Source organism: Phodopus roborovskii, unplaced genomic scaffold (genome assembly GCF_943737965.1).
Source record: "Phodopus roborovskii unplaced genomic scaffold, PHOROB, whole genome shotgun sequence".
Lineage (NCBI taxonomy): Eukaryota > Metazoa > Chordata > Mammalia > Rodentia > Cricetidae > Phodopus > Phodopus roborovskii.
Window position 1 is genome coordinate 5,737,052 of NW_026126646.1, and position 20,228 is coordinate 5,757,279.

The following is a 20,228-nucleotide window of genomic DNA, read 5'->3' on the forward strand; positions in this document are numbered from 1 at the left end:
TTACACAGTGCATGCTGGGTGCTACAACCCAATCTATCACCAGCCAAGCAGAGAAAGGCGTGAGGCTCCAGCAGCAGGCTGAGGGGGCTGTTGGACAGACCTGGCCCTGCCCTAGTCTGCATGGAGGCTGCCCTTCTGGCCTGTAGGTCCCTGAGAGGGAGGGAGGGCTGCAAGGCCTGAGATCACCATACCAGAATGTCCCCACTGTGTCTGAGCTCTCTGAACCAGGCTAAGTCCTGTAAGGTCTAGCTGTTACCATCCCTGACCACACAAGCAGGAGCCACAGCCAGCAGACCTGAGGCTAGTTCTCCATGCACCTGTTATACCTTGGGGGGGGGGGAGCTCAGGTGTAAACCAAAGTTTTAAAGAAATACTTTAATGTTATTTAAAATCTCCATCACAATATCCCCGCCGGCACCTCAGGTCACCTTCCTGTCCCACTTGGGAAAGAAAAAAAGGGTCCATCTGGGAGGTTGCCCTGTGTTTTCTGCTGTGAAGGCAGCAGTCCAGTGCAACTCTTAGCCTGGGTGCAGCTCAGGTGGCCAGCAAGAGGCCAGACTGGGCTCCTACGAGAATGAGAATGTAGGCCCCCTGTAGCTCGGCTCAAAGCCTTCTGAGAAAGCAAGTGGAAGGTGTAGCTGTCCTGTGTTCTGCTCCCCCATGAGGCCGTGGGAAGGCCCAAGGAACAGGCGCATCCCATGGCAAACGGCTTGCACTTCTTGGAGTCAGGCAGAACCCCTTGCTGGTTGAAGAACTGAAGCTGTGTCCACCATGCTGGGCTTTTGAACTGTCCAGCTACACATCTGTCTCCACCCTTAGCCGCTCCATCCTGCGCACATTCCCTTCCACCGCCACACGGCTGGTGATGCAGCGAGCAAAGCTCTCAGGAAACCAGCCAGTTTCTCCATCCCGAAGCCTCTCGCCATGTAGCCAGCCTGGATGCACAAGGGTAGATGAGAGGGGTCCCTCCCATCCCCACCTCTGCTCTTGAGGGTCCTTGCGCTTGGGTGACTATTGGAACTGAGCGCCCTTCCTGCCTCAAGAGAGCCAAGGGGACATCACTCAAGGCCACCTGGGCTCCCAGCAGCTCCATCACTGGGGGGGGGGCATGACCTGGGCCCTGTAGAGGCCTATGATGGGACCACCATGGGAGCAGACACTTAGGGCTCAGAGTGATGAATTCACTTTGGTCCCATGACTCCAGCACCCATGGTCCTCCCTTTGAGGAGACTGAGTGTGGTGTGTTTATGCGTGTATAGAAGGATCCACATACACACACACTCATGTGCATGGAGCTTGCCAATTAGGCTAGGCTGACGGCTCAATGAGCCCTTGAGATCTGCATGTCTTTGCTTTCCTAGCAATGGGATGAGGCAAGCATGTGCTAACTTACTCAGCTGCCTTTTTACATGGGCTCTTGAGTACAAAATCAGGTCCAACGGAGCCATCTCCCCAGCCCCAACCTTTGGGGAAGTTCCTGGCTGGTCACTGTACCCCGGTACACTCTGTACCCTAGTCTGGTTGATGCCCACTCAAGTGTGGCCCATCCACACTCACCATCCTCTTCCTGGAGGACCAGGACAACATCAGCCTGCTGCAATGTGATCTCGTCAGCCTGCTTGGCAAGGTACGCCTTGGTGATCTCCACCTGGGGCAGCTCTGGGGGAAATGGAGAGAGCTAGGCCCAGCACAAGATAGATAGCTTCCCCTGGGATGAAGACTCTCCCTTAAGGGCCCCAGGTAACACTTCTGATGGGCCTCAGTTTCCCCAGCTGCAGGACCTCAGGCCTCTTCGGAAGGACCAATAAGGCTAAGCTGTGGTGTGGCCTGGGGTCTAGGACAGGCCATCCTTACTCCAGGGCTGCAACCCTGCACACGCTGACCCCATACTCACCGCCTTTGTCGATGTCCTGCCACTGCCTCTCCTTGTAGGTGAGGGCTGTGATCCACCGGGCCCGTTCACTCCTGGAGCCACAGAGAGCAGTCGAGACTGACCCTTCCTCCCTTCCCTCTTGGGGTCCATGAGTTACTTATGTTCTAGGTCCCAGCTTCACTGACTATGCTGACTTGCCCCATTGTGTGCTGCTTCAGCTCCTGACATTGCCCTGTTGCCTGGCAACATGGAGTTCCTGCCTCAAGGCCTTTGCACAGCGGTGGTGGTGCTGCGGCTGAGGACCCTTCCCTCTCCCTCCCAGCTTTGACCTAACCACCACCCGGATAACAATGAAATGCCCATCAGTCACATATCCACACTCTTCCACTCTTCCCCTTGAAGCTCCCTCCCTGGATACTGCACAGCCATCCATCGGCTGGTGTAGTCCCACGAGGAAAACAAATACCCACAGATAGGCTGTGTTTTGCATACCGCCCACCCCTGACAGTGCTCAGCATACAGGAGGTGCTCAGAAATGAATGGGGCAGCACATCCCATCCTCGTGGGGCTCCTGCTTGCACACGTGACCCCCCTCCCCCACTGCACACGTGTTGGGTCCATCATCTTACGCAGAGTCGGAAGACAACAGGATCTGCTCCTGGCGGCCCTCACTGTTGCATAGCAGGTTCACTTGGAAGGGGTGGGGTACAGCGGAACTTCGGCTGCTGCCTCCTGGCAGTGAGGGCTCTGAGGCCTCCAGCTTCCTGACCTCTATGTGGTCTAGCTGTGCATAATCTTGGACCAGATAGTTCTCCTCACTGTGGGGACACAGGAGTCATTAGTCCAGGGCCAGTTAACCTCAAGGGGGTACTAAGACTTGTCTCCTGGGCCTGGCGACAGCCTCCGTGGCCAGAGAAGGAAACCCAGGTCAGTAGAGAACATAGATCTGACCGTATAGAGCCACGTGGCCATCCCAGATCAGGTGAGGTGTAGCACTGAATGCCAACCAAGGTCAGAGGGGGCCAGGGCCACGGCTGGCTGCTCTCTAGTGTGACATCTGCAGCCTACCTTTTCTTCTTGGTGACAACCAGGACATCGTTGAAGAGGAACAGGTAGCATGTGGGTCGGCTGGCAATTTTCCTAAAGATACTGGATTCCTCCATGAGGAAGAGCTCCCCACGCTTCAGCAGCCAGCGAGAGGCAGAGGTGAGTGGGAAGGACTAGAGACAGAGTGGACAGATGAAGGAGACAGCCATGGCGAGGTGGGGGCAAGGATAGGGACAATCCCTGCCTTCCTGAACCTTAAGGAATGGCCGTTCGCTTGGCCCACAGGTACCAGGGCCGGCCCTGTGCCCTGCTCTAACCCTAAAGAACCGGGCCCAGTTGTCTGGGTACTTGCCGAATGTTCTGCCTAAGCTATGGGGTGGGACCAGTCCTAGAAAGCTCATGACACCTCCTTGCCCCCAAATCAGGGACGCTCAGGGGATCCCCCAGGCAGATGGCCCCAGAAGCCCCTCCCTCTTATGGTGAGGACAATAGGGTGGGGTGGGTGGGGTTGGCACGGCACCTACCTTGACCTTACTGAAATCCAGCTGCATGTGCAGTGTGTACATCTGCTCCGTGCGTTCCATCGTGTGGGCACCCTCATTACACTGTCTTACCAGCTGCGGGGGGGGGGGGGGGAGAGGTTCCACAAATACCACAGACATGGACTTCGGTCCACAGAGCGGCTGCCTTCCCGGCGACACTGCCCTGGACCTAGTCCCCTTCTCCATAGATGCCACAAAGTTTGGGATGGATAATTAATTGTTAGATAAGCTGGGGTAGAAGTTGCCTTACCTTGCTGATGGCCTTCAGGGCGTGGCTGGCGGCTTTATACCTTTCGGGGTGACTCTGTGTCTTCAGGCAGAGTGTCTGGGGGGATGGAGACAGCAGCTATAAAGTCCCTCCCAATGAGCCCTGCATGGGCAGGGGCTCCCCACCAGTTCCAGACTCTAGAAGTGAGGGAGGGGCCTCAAGGCAAGCAAGGACATCCAGAGAGGGCTGGATGGAACCCACCAGTGTGTCTGTAGCCCACAACTGGCCTCCACACCTCTGCTGCCAAGCCAGGGAAAGGGAGCCGGCACCACGCATCCTGCCCTTTACATTCTGGGGAATGGTGGTATGTCTACAGTTCCAGGGCCGAGGGTGTATGGGGACTTGCCTGAGAAGTGTCTACAGTTATGTTACCGACGGCAAAGTGATCAAGATTAATCACACCGTCTTATACGCATTGTGATTATCCAGTTACAGATGTATGCGTGGGGAGGGAGAGGTCAGAGAGGTAACTTCATGAAGGCAGGGCCTCCAGGGAGGTTCCTGCAGCTGCACCCTGCACCCAAGCCTCCTCCTGGACACTCACATCTGTCAGGAGTGGCAGCCGGGTCACCCTCTGCATGGGGAGAATCAGGAAGGAGATCATAGGCAGGCCCCCACACGCAGGCCGTTTCTCAATGTCCCTGAGCACTTCTCGGAAGGCAGCATTGCTGTTCCTGCGACAGGGAAACTTTGTCACTTGACTTTGGAAAGAGGTGGCGCAGGCGGGACCTGCATGGGGTGGTCTGGGGTCTGGGAGCAGGAGGGACCCACTCACGACAGCTTCTGCAGGGTGCGCTGCTGGTAGACCTCGTTGGAGCAGTAGGCCACATACGGGAGGAAGTGCTTCTCAGCGTACTCCTCCAAGATGTCACTGATGTCCTCCACACACACCTGCGCCTTGTGCCTCTGTTCCAAGGCTTCAAAGAACCTGCAGCATTGGAGTGGGGAGCAGTTGGGGAAGCGACACACACACACACACACACACACACATAGATCGATCTTGCAGTATGTGGCAGGTGCTCAATGGGTCAGGCAGAACCTGTGTAAGCTAGACCTCTCCCCTCCCCCCTGACAGATCAGCTCTCCACACTCACTGCCTTAGTAACATCCAACCGTGTATCTGTCCCTGGGTGTGAATTCAAGGACAGAGGTGTAACGACCCTATAATGCATTGGGGCCCTAAGAGACCCAGGGAGAGCCATGTATCTCTCTAGGGATGGATCTTTAAGCTAAGGTGGTTCTGCCAGCCAAACTCCCTGCAAGGCTTCACAACTATCCACTTTCGTGGTGTCCAGCCCATAATGGATAAGCAGGGAGGCCTGGGCTCTGGGCAGAGTCCTGGAGAGACTGCTGTCTTCCATGAGCTAGGCAGGATGATGATAAAGTGAGCAAATGACACCAACGGTTGGCCCAGAGTTTTCTGGGTCTTGGCCACCTGGTATGTGGGACCAGTGGCTGGTCCTGAGCTATGTCCATGTCTCTAGGCCCTGATTTAGGCAGCTGGGAGAACTTTCTCCATCTGAAAAGACCCTTCCAGGCTTGGGTATTAGCATGGGCCCTTAGGATCCAGCAGATCCTCTAATCCGCATGGACACATTTCCTATAAGTAAGTAAGTAAGACTTTTACGAGTCACTGGCCCTTGGGAAAAGCTGTGTTAACTAGTTGAGAGGTTCAAAAGTGCATGGGCCCCCATGGATGTGCCTGGACACATCCACCACACACAAGTAGGCAGGCCAGGCCACTCAGCTGAAATGCATGAGTCCTAGGGTTTCCTGGAAAGGTCTGGAAGGGCCAGCCTCCCACTACTGGCCCCAAATAGCATAATTCTCAGAGGAGGTTACTATGATTGCCTAGGGAGGAGGCTAAAGAGTCCCACACCAGGGCAGCAATGGCCATGCGAGCAATTAGAGGCTGCACAGCATCAAGGGAGCACACTGGGGGCAGGAGTCTGCATGAGGGTCACCCACTTCCCGGGACCCCTCCTCTGATGAATCAGGAGTGGGTAGTTCCCACAGCTGGCCACTGAATCTCTTACAGGAAGCCCCTGTCTCCAGGGATATGACAGTCCCCAGTTCTCTGTCTAAATAGATGGCTTGGAAACTTCCAGAGCAGCAGATTCAGCAAGGGCCAGGATGGCCCTGACATGCAGGGGCTAGCGCCCTACGTTTGGAGGGCCCAGCTTGTGAATCAGCACCCTGTGACCTACTCTTTGACACCGCTGAGACCCAGGAGAAGGCACCAGCCTCATCTAACAGGCTACAGGGACAGCAGCAGCAAGGGCAGACCCCACACACAGCATGACGGGACCATGCTAAGGATGTGAACATGTGCACAGATACAGGTATGAGCAAACACATATGGGCAGGCACTATGCCTAGTGCTGGAGTGAGATATGCAAAGATACAGACAGACATGTACATGCACAAAGCACATATAATACTCGTACATGCATTCACGAAAGCACTTGCACACACATACAAGATCCCTACATGCCCTCCCTAGCCTGCAGCTGCATGCCTGGCTGGGTGAGGACTCTGTGGGCTATGCCCATGCCCAGTGCTGAGGTGAGATGCCCAGTGTCCCCACAGCCAGCTCTCAAGGGTTACTAGATGTTGTCATACTCTGCTCCAAGCTTCCCATCCACAGGTACAACCCAGGGCCCACATCGAACTCGCTGACGACATCCCTAGAGGCAAGGTGAAGCAGCATTCTAGGGGACCCAGGCAGCCCCAGATGTGGAAGGAAAGGGAAGCTCACTTCTTACTGGCAGCTTGCACGTCCAAGATGTTGGAGAAGAGGTGGTGATACTCCGTCTGTGTCATGGTTTTCTTTAGCTCCTGGGACTCCAGGAACTCCTTCACCAGGATGTTCAGGCTGTGCAGATAGGAGAACTCAGATGTGAGGATCTCGAAGATGGCCTGCATGAGAAGACGATGCTCAGAATGACAGGGCACGCTCCGGTAGGGGGAGGGGAGACTGGGGTGCAGGCCCCTTCGGAGGGCTGTCGTGACTGCTTCACGGGCCACGAGTCCATATTCCCTATGTGTTCTGGCTCACCAACTCAGGCTGTGTGGAGGTGGCCAGGACTTTGCTTTCTGGGGAAGATGGCACATCCAGTACCGACACATGCTAAGCAAATACTCTACCACTGAGCCAGGACTCTGGGTCTTCCTGAGAAGGCAAAGGTAGGCTCCTTCCTGATGTCCCTTGAGGATTCACGAGGCAATGAAGGGGCTCGGCCCCTGATGTGGCCATTAGGGTAATGGAGGAGAGGGTTTCACTGTGGTTCTAGTCTCTAACTCCCAGGGTACCGTGTGGCCCATATACCATGTCTAGGGCCTGACTCCCAGTGAACTTACCTCCTGCCTCTTGCGTTCCTCCACAGATAGCGTGTCCAGGACACCTGACTCCAGCACCTGCAGAGAGCACAGGGTGACCCATTCTCCTCTGGGCCAGACCCAGCCTGGAGAGCTGGCCACTTCCATCAGGAACCTTCCGCTGTCTACATCTCCCCAGTTTATCTTCCTCTCCATAGAAACCTCCCAGGACAGTGCCAGCCCATCTCTAGAGCTGTGGACCAGGAACAGACAGAGTCCACAGGAACAGAGTGTGTGGGGTAATGACTCAGACACCGTCTGGGCAGCTGAGTCACAGTCCTGCCAGGGAAGGCATAGGCCATTATCGCCTGCACTCTTGGGGCCAAAGCCAGGCTGCCGTAGTGTGGCTCCCCCCCATGCCTATAACAGTAGATAGAGCATGTCAGGGCAGGCTGGACCACCATTTGTGTTCTCCTACTCACAGGCTGGCAGAAGAGGCACTGTCAACACTGCATAGGCCACTGTCAACAATGCATTGTTTCCAAGCACGAATAAGCCAGCCAGGCAGGCTCTAAATATCCAGCAATGTAATGTTGTGCAGTGTGCTGCACCACCCCCAGGTTCTAGCATCCAACAGGGTAATAAATGTGTATTTCTGGACATTTCTACTTGTGAATCACAGAGTCTGCTTTGCTCCAGCCCTTGGCTGGACCCTCCCTGGCTAGGGTCCCATCGTCGGCACTCGTATGGGAGAATGCCTGGATTCACCGCCCCCATTTCCTGCCACACCCACAGCCTGCAAAGAACAGGGGGCACGTGCCTCTAACAGCAGCCACCCAGGTCCCTGGTGCATCAGGGTCACCACTCTGGCCCGGCTTTTTTGACTGAGCTCTCACAGCCTGGACAGGGTCCTATTTTGAGATGTGGGGAGGCTGCCCTAGTGAGAGATGAGGGTCTTAGGAAGGGGGCTCCTTGTGCTCCAGCCACATATCAGGACAGAAGACAGACGACTGTGTTCCAGTGACATATATCTGCAAGCTAAGGCTGAGCTCTTTATAAGGGCCTGGGCTACCACAAACTGGGAAGGGAAGGACATGGGGCTCCTTACCTCTGGAAGCTGGCTCCAGGTGAGCTGGGCAGGCCGGTAGCTCTTGACCACGATGGTGGTGTCCACTCTCTGAGTTCCTTCTGGGCTGGAGGGCTCATCGAGTACATCGTCATCAGACTCATGACTGGTATTTAGACCCCGCTCTCGGATCTCCTGGTACAACTGGGGGTCTGGAGAGACCAGAGTTGCCTGTCTGCATGAGGGTTTGGGGGTAGCCTGGCCCCCCCAAGGGCCCCACAAAGCTCTCAGAAACATGTAGGCTCCCCTATGGCCCACTGGGTCCTACAGTGTTATAAAGACAGTCTGGGAGATGGTAGCAGCCCAGTGTAGAATGTAGCACTCCAGGTCAGGGCCATGTGGACCAACCAGAGCTGCACAAGGCCTGTGCCTGGTCTGGGAGATGGAGGCTGGGGGGCTCAGGTGGGGCCTGAATATGCTGGCTGCTGCCCATGGGCCAACAATACTCCCAGCCCGGTCTAGCCTGGGCCAACCCAGTTCAGGACATCTCTGAGTCCGTGCAGCTGCTGTGTCAGCCTACGTCTGAGCCTGGGCATGGTTGCTATTGCTGCTGCTGCACCCAGGGAATGCATCCCAGAGACTTTGCAGAGGGGTTCAGATCCTTGTGTTCTGGCCCATGGCCACCCATAGAGTTGACATGGGCCAGGAGGGAGGGATATTCTTGCCCGAGTCACAATGCCTCAGTGGGACCAAGACAACACAACCACACTGGTTATTGCTGTCTTACAAGCCGTAATGCCCTGCCCAGTAGACTGTCTTCAGACTGGGTTTCCAGGCAGAGAAGAGAGATGAGTGTCTGGCTCTCTGAGGCCTGATGCCTTGTAATCCAACCTGGGTCCCACTGGATACTCAAGACAGTGCATCTGTGAGGTGCACAATCCCGTCAACAGGGGTCTGTGCACAGTGTCCTGCCCAGCCTGACCTCGTCTCCTCAGACCCACCAAGACCCCTTCCTGGCCATGCTCAGCCCTCGGCTTCCTGGGAGCCATTTACCATCTTTGAAGGAGCCCTTGTGTGCGCGATTCCGTCCCAGAGTTTTCTGTAGACAAGACACAAGACGGTCAGTGGGCGGGGGGGTGGGGAGGGAGGGGGGAGGGAGGATTGGGTCGGGTCCCCCTCCATTACTATGGCACCCAGAGATTTCCCCCACAGAGAGAGAGGGATGGGTAAGGTGGGGAGGGGCTTGGCTGACAAACAGAAGGGGCTTACTCGATGTGAGCTTCACAAAGTAGAAGCCAGGACAGGTAAAGGTTGGGGTTCAGGGCAGGGGGCTGCTACAGGCCCAGGAAGGCTGCTTAGGGACTAAAACAGTGTTACCTGGAGGGAGGGATGTGGTGGGATTGAAGAAGGGTCTGGACTGGGCAGAATGCTGCTGGATAGAGTCCGGCCCTGGTACCGGTTCAGGGCCCCAGAAACTGAGGGAGACTTCTGGAGAATCCCCACCCTGTACTGGCTTCCCCACACAGGCCCCTGCTCCTTGGCTGGAACACCAGGTACACTGGTTCCAGGAAAGCAGAGGCCAGTTGCTTCTGGTTCCTGAGAACCAGTTGGGGCCTGAAAACTCCCCTTACAGGTCAGGAAGGTGCAACACTGCCAGCCCAACCTGGCCTAGTTCCTTCCTACCCACCCCCATCCCCAACCCCCTTTCTCCATTCCTAGTCTTTCCTCGGTCTCTACTGCCCTGAGACCACGGGGAGCTTCCCACCTGCCAGCCCTTGACCCCCAAAAGTCCCCTCTCTGCACAGGAGCTCTTAGGAGCAGCCACCGCTTAGTACCCCAGCAACGGGCATGTAACAGGTACTGGGGAATGCGTGCTGAGGATGGGACTCACTACTGCTGAGGAATGAATTAATGAGACCTTGGCGGGCCAGGTGCTAAGGGGCAGTGACGGCACTGATCTAGCTGAGGTACAGGGATATACTTCAAGGGTCCCGGCACCTCAGGAGGATGTGGAAGAGCAACTGTGATGATGAACAGTGGCTTGCACCGTAGACACAGAGACCTTGCCTTTACCAAGCCTGGCCTTCACGGAAGCTTGTGGCCTGACCAAGCTGCCTGCTGGTGGCTATCATTCTGACAGTGCCTGCTTCTCCCAAAACCAAGCTGTGGTTCAGGGTCTGTGGAGTTGATGCCCAAGTACGTACGCTTTGCCCAGGATGCTGTGCCCAGCAACAAAGGGCACTCATTTTGGAATGTGCTACAGCTGGATGGCAGCCGCCCTCACTTAGATATGGGGAAACTGAGGCTCAGAAGTATCAGGAATCTGTTAGGGGTCACATAGCCATAAATACCCATCCCAGGACCTCCATGGAAGCTGACTGAGCTGGGGCACCCCTGGATGAGTTTGAGGGAAGCATCTGGCAGAGAGGCCTAGAAGCTCCTCAGCCATGTATCCTTGAAAGCAACTGCCTGGAATGGCTGTGACACAGAGGTCCCCCATCTGACCCTGACAATATGGTAAGGAACAAGCAGGAATGGAGGAGAGGCCACTACCTGACCACAGCCTTCCTGCTCAGTGGGCTACTACATACTGTCCCTCCTTGTCCCACTGGGAGCCCGGTCTTGGGGTCACTGCAAGAAGTGTCATCAGACAGGATGGCCCCATGCTTGGGCTCAAGAGCAGCTGATTCCCTCTGCTGTCCACTCTGGACAGAAGTAGGGACACGGGAAAGTCCCAAGAATGTGACCCAACCTCCTCCAGCCAGAGCATGAGATCTGAGTGCATTCAACTAAAGTAGGAGGACCAGGAGCCTGCACCCAGAAGCTGCCCTGTACGCTGCAGACTTAGGAGACACAGGACCAGGCTGCCCCCTTGCTTGTGAACTCCTGAGCATCTAGAGACACCGCCCATCCCTGCTGTCAGGGCAAGCACCTACCTTATTTTTGGCTGGGCACCGAGCAGGAGGCTGAGTGGACTCCTCAGCCAAGGCCTGAAGCTTGGGGCTGAGCTGAACTGAGTCCCCCTTGCTGCCGGGTGACCCCAGGCCCTTCATGGCTGCCCTGTAGGACTGGTTTCTTATGTTTCGCTTCAGATTCCCACCAGCACCCGCCGTGTCCATATCCATGTCATCCAAGGAGAAACTGGGGGTGGAGAGGAGCCAGGGATCCCGCCGAGCTGCCTCCTTGCTGAGCATGGCTGCCCCAAAGCTCTGGTGACGGGCTGGGGATTTGGTCTTGGCCTTGCTGGCCACTGCCAAACTCTTAGGGATGAGCTGCTCGGTCCCCATCTTGAGCGCCGCAGGGCTCTGCGTGCTGAGGATGATGGGCCGCGACCCCTCATCTTCTGGCGGCACCTGCAGGGGTTCAGAGGTCTCTGGCTCAAAGGCAGCATTGGTCCTGGCTCTCAAGGAGCCCCGGACCATGGGGAGGCCAGGCATTGGATTCCCATTGGCGTCTAGTCGCAGCTCTGCATGGAATCGATATTCTAGTTGTTTCTCATCCAACGAGCTGTCAGGCTGTCTCTGGGACATGCTGGGTGGCAGACTGAGGCCTAGAGAGAGAGAGGCGAACAAGAGATGAGAGGCTCAGAGAGCCTCCCCCATACAGCCTTCCTGGTGTCAATGCTGTTTCTTAGCATCTTCCCATAACAGCGCCCAGGCAAGAACAGGGAGAGCATGGCTGGCTGTGGCTACTCACCGGGAGCCTCCCCTCCAATGTGGCATAGTTACATTAGAGGTCTGCAGAGAAGCTGGGGTCTGGGCTTATCTGAGGCCATGTGCCTCAAGCACACAGCTAGCTCTCCTCAGGTGGGGACAGCCTGTGGCTGGACTGGGCCTCAGGGACTACTCTGCTTCCTTTGACATAATGACTAGTTCCTGGGCGGGGTGCAAATAAGGGCAGGTCTGTGCCCGGGCCCAGAGGCCCCATAGACCAGGACAGGAATCCTGACTAAGCCCTTACTGATGCCTGGACACTAGGTGTATGGTTTTTTATGGGGACAGTATGGTTTCCTGAGACTGTGGCAGATGCTGTGGATGTGACCATGGCCCTGCCTGGCTCTGCATTCTTGTTAAGGACATGTGCTGTCCGGAGGCCCAGGGACCTGCTGGGGACATGACCCTAACAACATGATCAAGAACAAGCAGGATGGATCATAGCCTTCCTCCTCGGTGGCTGTCCACACGGACGCCTCAGAGCCAGGATCCAAGAAAGCCTGGCTGCTTGCCCTGCTCTGGCCAAGCCCACTCCTCATAGCACCTGTAATCTCCATGTTTATGAAGCTGGGGATCCACAATCCCAGTTCTGTCTTCAGGTAAACCCTGGGTCACAATGTATGGAACTGCAGCAGGGAGCTTCAGCCTGAGCCACAGTCTAAGGACTCACCACTGTCCAGCACGGGACAAGAACTGACAGCCATTGCCAATGTTACCCCTTCGGCCGCTCCACCTGCCCATCCCAGCAACTCAGGCGACTTTCCCCTCAGCATTGAGCTGCCCCTGCCCTGCCACCCTGCCCTATCTACTACCCAGGCGACAGCCAGAAGCCCTGAGCAATGGTCTCCAGTGTCCCATTTATTTCTTCACTATTGGCATCTTCTGCCCCCTTGGAGCAGCACAGTCCTAAGGTTGGCTTTGGCTAACAGGAGAGAGAGAACTGGTAGAGAGAAGGGTCCTCCTGGGAAGAGAATCCCACTGGCTAGTGACCCAGAGACTGAGCTGAGCAGATCTCTGACTTGACCAGGAGCCAGAGTAAAGGCTTGTCCGTGAGAACCAGCCATCCACACTGACCAATCTTCTGAGGGTCAACTGTCCACGGTGCTGCCACTTACCTCCGCGATCGGAGGTCCCCAAACACTCGTCAGGAGCTGCCCTTCTGGGGGCCTGGAAACCTGGGGTCCTCAATGGTCACAGATGCCACCTCTTGGTTTTGATTTTCCAATCTGCAAAATGGGCTCAGTAAGAACAAAGGTGTTGCCTGAGGATTTCCTAACAGGCTCCTGAACGACCTGCAAAGCCCATTAAAACAGCTCTGGCTGGCTGGCTGCAGGGTCCATATAGCAGGCCAAAGGCTTTTCTGAACCAACCACCACACTGCACCGGTAATGAGAGAGGCTGGCACTCAGGAGACTTCGTAGGACTCTGGTGTAAATAAAACAGAGAAAACTCCCTTCTGTACATATTTCCCCTTTAATTTTTTCTAAAAACAAGAGGAGCCAGTGTCTAGGAAGGCTTTTATTTGATCAGAACTTCGTACAGGTTAAAATGGCCTGATTCTAAGAGGGTTGTGGAGGCCACACCACATAACCTCAGCACCAAAGAGGCTGGGACAGGAGGCTCTAGAGTTCTAGGCCAGCCTGGGATACTTACATACATAGTGAGACTATCTCAATGAAATAAAACAAACAAACAAACAAACAGACAGACAGACAGACAGACAATCCAAATCTCAACTTATGAGCCTTCCAAAAGGGGAGTTGGTTTTTCAGTTAAACCGGCTCCTCGTCCCTTGCTCACCCACATCTGGAGTGAGGCTCTGGGCTCAGCACTGGACCACAACACGTGCCCTTGTCTTTTGCCCTGGGCACTGTCCCAGTATCATATCCCAGGGTGTGGTACGTGCCTTGCCTGACAGAGCAGGTGGACTGAACTAGACCGGAAAGGACAGCTACCTTGGGGGTTACCAGAGGCGGGGGCGGGGACAAGGCTGTTTGGATGGGTTCAGGGCAGCAGGAGCTGATGACTTTGTCCTCTAGGAAGATCATACCCACCCCAGAGCTCCAGGCAGGTCCTACCCATATTTCAGAACACAGAATGGTGTCACGACCCTGCCCAGCAGTCCCTCCTCGAAGGGAGCAGAGCTGGTCACACACTGCTAAAGCACAAGGCACCCAGGAAGCTGGCCATGTCCCAGCTCACCCCCTGAAGCCCTAGGCTCTTCTAGCATAGAAGCTCTTGGCTACAACTATCCCAAGAAGTTGAGTACAGCCAAGCATTGCCAGCCCCAGGGAGGGGCGGGCTGGGGCCTTAGTGTCCTGAGAGCAGGGGAGGGTGCATTCCTAAGGACATTCCAAATTGTAGCTGAGGATGATAGCAGTCACACCAGGCCTCCCCCGGGCGGGAGCTGGCATCTGTCACACACTTGTGGTGTGAGGCAGGCCCCACACCCATGTTAACGTGTCTGGTTCACCAAGGTCTAGAGAAGGGTGGTTTAGTTGTCTTCCAACGGCCCAGACAGACTTCATGTCCAGTTCGTTTACACAATGATCATTTCACTTAGAAAGAACAGACTACACAGGAGGGCCCAGGGCCATTAGTTTACCTCCTCTCCTACCAGCAAACACCCATCACTCCTAAGCTAGTGTCTCAGGCCTGACTGACAGACAGCATAGCCCCTGGCAGGCGGTGACCTCTCCCAGCAGAGGGCAAAGTCCATTCCGGGGGCCAGAAGTTGCTCAAAGGGAATCTGTCAGGTGAGCCGTTGCTTGCTGGGAGTGGCTTTCAGTCCCAACCTGGCACCACACCCACAGGTCTGGCAAACACCCTGCCTGGCACCCCAGAGAGTGGGGAGTGGGGATGAGGGCTATGGGTACCTGTCCTGTCAAGTGGCACCAAAAGGCCTGCTGGACACGTCTCCTGAAGCTGCCCGGTCCCCAGACGAGACGTGTGTGTGTGTGTGTGTGTGTGTGTGTGTGTGTGTGTGTGTGTGTACAACCATACATAACATAGCTGTGAGGGTTCATGGGCAGCCATGAGGCTGGCCTGCCTTTTGTTAATCATTTCCACTCCCTCTGCAGCCAGTGTTCCTGTTAATCCCCCCCCCCCCAAAGCTGTCCAGTTTCACTTTCCCATGCTTCTTGAGTCTGGCCCGTCTGTGCTGGGGCAACTTCCAGGTCTTCTCGGGCACCCTCCTAGCTCAGGGTGGGGGTTGGGTAGGTGGGTGGTCCTTAGGATTGGCTCAGGCTATCCTCAAGACATTAGGGCTCTCTCTAAAGCAAATGCAAGTCATTGTCACAGGAAGGAGTGGGGGCCAGATTTGAAGTGTCTGTAAACATTTTTCTTTTTAGTATTTACTTATTTTAGGTGTATGAGTGTTTGTATGCATGTATGTATGAGCATCAACGCATGCCTGGGGCCTGCATAGGTCAGAAGAGGGCGTCAAATCCCTTGGAACTGGGGTTGAAGACAGACGTGAGCTAACCATGTCGGTGCTGGGAACCAAACCCAGGTCCTTTGCCAAGAGCAGCAAGTGCTCTTAACCTCTGAGCCATCTCTCCAGCCCCAGATCTATCTATCTATCTATCTATCTATCTATCTATCTATCTATCTATCTATCTTTCTTTCTTTCTTTCTTTTTTGAATTTTTGAAATAAGGTTTTACTATATAGCATTGGCTGGCCTGGAACTCAATACAGGCTGGCCTCAAACTCATAGATCTGCCCGCCTCTGAGTGCTGAGATTAAAGGTGTGTGCCACCAAGCTGGCAGGGGGTGGATTTCTGAGGGCCAGAACACATCTTTCCCTCCTCCTCTCTCCCACTGGGGTTTCTTATCTGGAATGTAGACACAGCCTCCTCTGCTCTTGCTGCCTGGTTGGGGCTCATGGTGCCTCAGACTCCTCTTCCTCTTTGATGTCCCATGCTTCTCCCTACACTGCCCTGCAGAGGGCTCGGGCCCCATACTCACTCACTAAGCCAGGTGCCAGGCAGAGTTACAGCCTGCTTGTCCCTGTTTCTCAGACCTGCGGCTGCAAGTGCTGTGATAATATTTCCTGGGTCATTTCCTCTCCACTCCCCACCCCTGCTGGGAGACAAACCTGGGACCTCACCCATGCCACTGCTACACCTCCGAGCTATACCTCAGCCCCTTGCCTTATTATAATTTGCTACAGGGTCTTACTAGATAGACCAGTTTGGCCTTGAACTTGCTCTGCAGCCCGGCTTGAGCCTCCAGTGGCTGGGATTCCAGGCAGGCCTGGGGCACTGAGTCTATTTTTTTCTTTTCTTTTTTTTTTTTTAAGATAGTTTCTTGCACCATCTTATCTTTCTGGAACACTCACTAATCAAGACTGAACCAGGTGGTGCAGGCTCACGTTTTTAATCCCAGCACTCAAAGGCAGAGACAGGCAGATCTCTGAGAGTTCAAGGCCAGCCTGGTCTATAGACAGAGAGTTCCAGGACAGTGATAGGAGATGTCATTCTGTAAATATGTTTCTCTTATTGGTTAATGAATAAAGCACTATTGGCCTATAAGGAAGCAAGATAGGCGGGACTAAGAAACAGGGAGGATTCTGGGAGATGCAGTAGAGAGGGGTGGAAATGTAGGACACAGGAGAGTTAAGAGGCCCGGACAGGAAGGTCTCTCCGGTAAGGTAAGACCACATAAGACCACGTGGAAACACTTAGATGGATAGAAACGAGTTAATAGCTAAGGCAGAGCTAGCCAATAAGAAGCTCTAGCCATTGGCCAACAGCTTTATAACTGATAGAGTCTGTGTGTTATTTGGGGCTAACGAGGCTCTGGGGCCGGGCTGGCGGGAAAGTGCTGGTTTCTTTGACCTCCTTTTGGAGATGCCTCCCCTCGGTTCAACCTCCTGACTTCTGCCACCCTCTCTTGTCATGTCTGTGTCACCCGCAAAGAGGCCTTTTGCACCCTCTCACTGCTCTTCATTCCTAGCACCCTGTTCTCCTTTCCCGAAGACAACATCTCCCAATGACTTAGAGGGCAAGCATCCTGTTTTCTTGTATGTGATTCTGTTGGCTGCTGCTGGCTACTCACTTTCTTCCCGTGTCTTATCTCCCCTGGACCTTGGTGTCTCAGACATGAAACTTTCAAAGAAGCTGCTTTGATTTCGGTTGCTGATGGGGCCCAAGAGCACAGGCTCTGTGCCCTGGGGCTGTAGACTCACTGATGCAGCCCATGTCTTCTTGAGACAGGCTTTCCTTCCAGGCTGGCTGGCCTCCCATTCCCCTTCTAGTGGCCTCCAGGGAAATAACCAACCATGGCCACCCACCAGCAGTATTTTTGAGAGTGGGCTGTGAGGTTTCCCAGACTCCATATGGGCCAAGGGTGCGCCTTCTCCTTATTTTAAGCACTCCAGGTTCACCGAGAGCATGGAAGCAACTTTAAAGACACCTTCTACAGGTGCCTGGCTGCGTATCCCTGAAAGTCTTCTGGATTCAGGGACAACTTCTTCTACATGCCCCCCATGTGGAGCTCAATTCCCGAATGGATGCTGGCACTTCTTCCCTGTCCTGGACCCATCCTGTGTCTCCCTGAAGAGGCTGTGATGTTCTAGGAGAACCAACTTGCCCAGGGGTTCTGCTTAAAAGCAGCAGAAATGGGGCCAGAGCCACTCAGCAGACCCAGATGCAATAGTGTGAGTAACTGCTAGCTGCTTCTGCTCAGGGTGGGCTGGAAATGGCCCCATGATTGAGGCCTTAGAACCCACAGCCCACATTCCCTTTGCACAGGGGTAGCAGAACCATAGGGAGGGATACCATGCTGAGCCAGTGAGATCTTGACAGACAGACATCTCAGGGGACCACTGTGGGTGTGGTCCTGGATGAATAGGCCTCTCAGTCCTCTGGTCCTGCACCCTTTTAGGAAGGTCAGCTTCCCACAAACCTTGTGGATACCTGTGCTCCCTTCTAGTCCCCTAAGCCTAATTTCTTCTTAGTCTGGGCCTGTTGAAGCTGGTCACAGCTGGTCAGAGGAACCCAAACCTCCCAGAGTCTGAGCTGCTCTGCCTTGTTGTAGGCCCTCCATCACCAGCTCTGAGGCTGAGCCACCTCCACCAGGTGAGGCTCGGCTTCTTTAGCAGCAGACTCAGCCAGCCCACAACGGTGGCCTTGTACCTGGGCAACCTGCCTGTCTGAGCTGGGGAGCTGGAGTCAAACAGAATTTGCAGCTGGGTTCAGCTTTGTAATCAACCAGTTACATTCCGGCTGAGCTCAGGAGGGTCTCAGCCGAGAGTGTTTTGTCCACCTGGAGACAGTTTGTTAACATGTGAAGACACTGCTGTTCATACCCACTGGCGTTCTGTGTGCTGAGGCCACGATGGCGGGATCCACAGAGCACAAAGCAAGCAGCTGGAACAAATACTACCAAAGCTGGTGTGGGGAAAACCAGTCACAGCTAGCTAGAGTCACCCTTCACCCACCAGGTGCAAACAGTCAGCCCACAACAGCAGCTTGTCACTCACTCACTCACTCCCCTTTCACTCCATAAGCCCAGCGGGGTCCCGTGTAAGGGTCCGGGAAGCAGAGTCCTGACCTGATGGGAACCTGGGGCCAGGCCTCCATTGTCCAGTTCACCAGGCGAGAAACAGGTACCCTCTGTCCTGCTAAGTCTTCAGGCCCCTACCCAAACTTCTGGCCTCTGCGAACCTTCCCTTGTCATTGAGAAGCCAGGACGGAGGGAATGTGACCTGCCTGGGTCAAGCCCCAGGCAGTAAGGTGGGAGGAGCCAAGCCCTGAGGCCCCATCCTGACCTAGATGGCTGCCCTCAAACCAGGAACTGGATGCAGACGGCAGGGGATTCTGGACTGCTACAGAGGGACAGTCACCTGCACAATATGTCACAGGCACAAGCAATGCCTAGATGGATCTGGAAACCAAAACCAAAACCTCCAGGCCCTGTGGCCAAACAGAAATGCAACCCTCACCTTCCGGGGAGAGGACCTGTTGTCTCCATGAACAAGCCTTGGGGCTTTGCCTCTACAGCCAGGCATGCTTCCTCACACATGGGTGAGAGGACTTCCCTGCTCTTCCAGGGGACAGGGTTCAAGTCCCAGCACCCACATGGTAGCTCGCACTGTCTGAAACTCTAATCCCTGGGGATCTGATGCCCTCTTCTGACTTCCATGGACACCAGGCACACCTGTGCTGTGCATGCATAAATACAGGCAAAACACTTAAACATATGAAATAAACCATTAAAAGAGTAGTTTCTGGTTTTAGGAGCTTGGAGAAGGGAGCCTCTCTACCTAGCTTTCTCCATCTTGTTCCCCTGTGTGATGCAGCCCTTACTTTTTCAAGGAAGCCTGGAGACCCTTTCCCTTCACCAGGCAATACCGTAAAAAGTCTTCTCTCTGGATGATGGGCATCCTGAGGACATGGGCTGACAGAAGCATTTATCCCCAAAACAGGAACACAGCAGCAGCCGACTGAATCAAAGCCGTCTGAGAGATAAACTGAGGCTAGCATACAGGCTCAAGCAGCTTGCCTGAATTCACACTTAGCAACTTTCAAGCCTGGTGTCTACACACCAGGTAGGAGACCAAGGGTATCTGGGCAAACAGGCATACAGCCACGAACGGACTCACACACACGGTACCCTGCAATTCATCACCCAAGCAAGCATCCACTTAAGGGCTATCAGCTCCTGTCTGGGCTCCAGGTGTGATGTGGAGGCCACCGAGATCTCAGCGAGGCTGCTGCCAACTCAGTGCCCTGCTCCTGAGGCCCATGCCCAGGTTTCATCTTTCTCACTCAACCTCAAAGTAGATCCCTGCTCCAGATTTACAGATATGGGGGTCAAGGCAGGGGGGGTGGGGACAGGTGCCCACCGTCCAGCCTGCAAGTGGCTCCCGCGGATTTCCGGAGGAGCAGCTCCCTCCCACTGGAAGGCTCTGCGGAGCCCGGTTAGACGGCTAGCCGCAAGGGCCATCAAGATGGAAAAAACGGCAGGGAGGGATCAGGCCCCTCAATCTTGGAGCCCATCTGAACAGACCGTCTTTCTAGCTCCCGGAAGAATGACTTCCACGCTCCCCCCCACCCGGGACTTCCCAGAAGTCTCTGTTCCCTAGCGTTTAACCAGGTCCGCTGCAAAGTGTCCCTTGGACTGCGCGGCTCAGGGCACTTAGAATCCTAGTCCCGGGCTTGCAACTCCAGCGAGAGGGCGGGGCGCGACGCAGTCGCCGAGGTCCGGAGCAGGGGCGCCCGGGAGGCCCAGGTTGGCCCCCACCTCGACTGACTCTCCAGTCCCCAGACTCACCTGTGCGCACGGCCGAGGAGCGGTCCCACCGCGGGACGGCGGGGCGGGTACAGCCTGCAGTGCCGCTGGGTCCCGGCGTCCTGCGGCCGATCGGTCCCGCCCTCCCTACTTCCTGCGCAGCG

General features: G+C 55.2%; 1 protein-coding gene across 2 annotated transcripts; it reads right to left on the bottom strand.

The window, feature by feature from the left end:
- Positions 1-419: 419 nt before the first annotated feature.
- Arhgef16 (Rho guanine nucleotide exchange factor 16) lies at positions 420-20,228 on the bottom strand. Of its 2 annotated transcripts, none has more exons than XM_051173852.1 (16): positions 20,107-20,228; positions 12,943-13,053; positions 11,051-11,664; positions 9,168-9,213; positions 8,157-8,326; positions 7,091-7,147; positions 6,489-6,649; positions 4,506-4,658; positions 4,275-4,404; positions 3,713-3,787; positions 3,445-3,537; positions 2,942-3,093; positions 2,503-2,691; positions 1,895-1,965; positions 1,558-1,659; positions 420-935 (listed from the first exon to the last, which is right to left on the bottom strand). In XM_051173852.1, exons 3-16 carry the CDS (start codon positions 11,642-11,644, stop codon positions 796-798), a joined length of 2,133 nt encoding a protein of 710 aa, XP_051029809.1. In that variant the 5' UTR covers positions 11,645-11,664; positions 12,943-13,053; positions 20,107-20,228; the 3' UTR covers positions 420-795. The 2 variants fall into 2 exon arrangements, with proteins under 2 accessions (XP_051029809.1, XP_051029810.1); XM_051173853.1 differs by lacking the exon at positions 20,107-20,228 and adding an exon at positions 18,385-18,468.

Coding starts and splice junctions, on each gene's coding strand:
- Arhgef16 (XM_051173852.1), bottom strand. CDS start 11,644: ATGTCCCAGAGACAGCCTGACAGCTCGTTGGATGAGAAACAACTAGAA. Junction 6,650..7,090: donor AGGAACGCAAGAGGCAGGAG/GTAAGTTCACTG, acceptor CTTCTCATGCAG/GCCATCTTCGAGATCCTCAC. Junction 4,659..6,488: donor GTGCAAGCTGCCAGTAAGAA/GTGAGCTTCCCT, acceptor CCAATGCTGCAG/GTTCTTTGAAGCCTTGGAAC.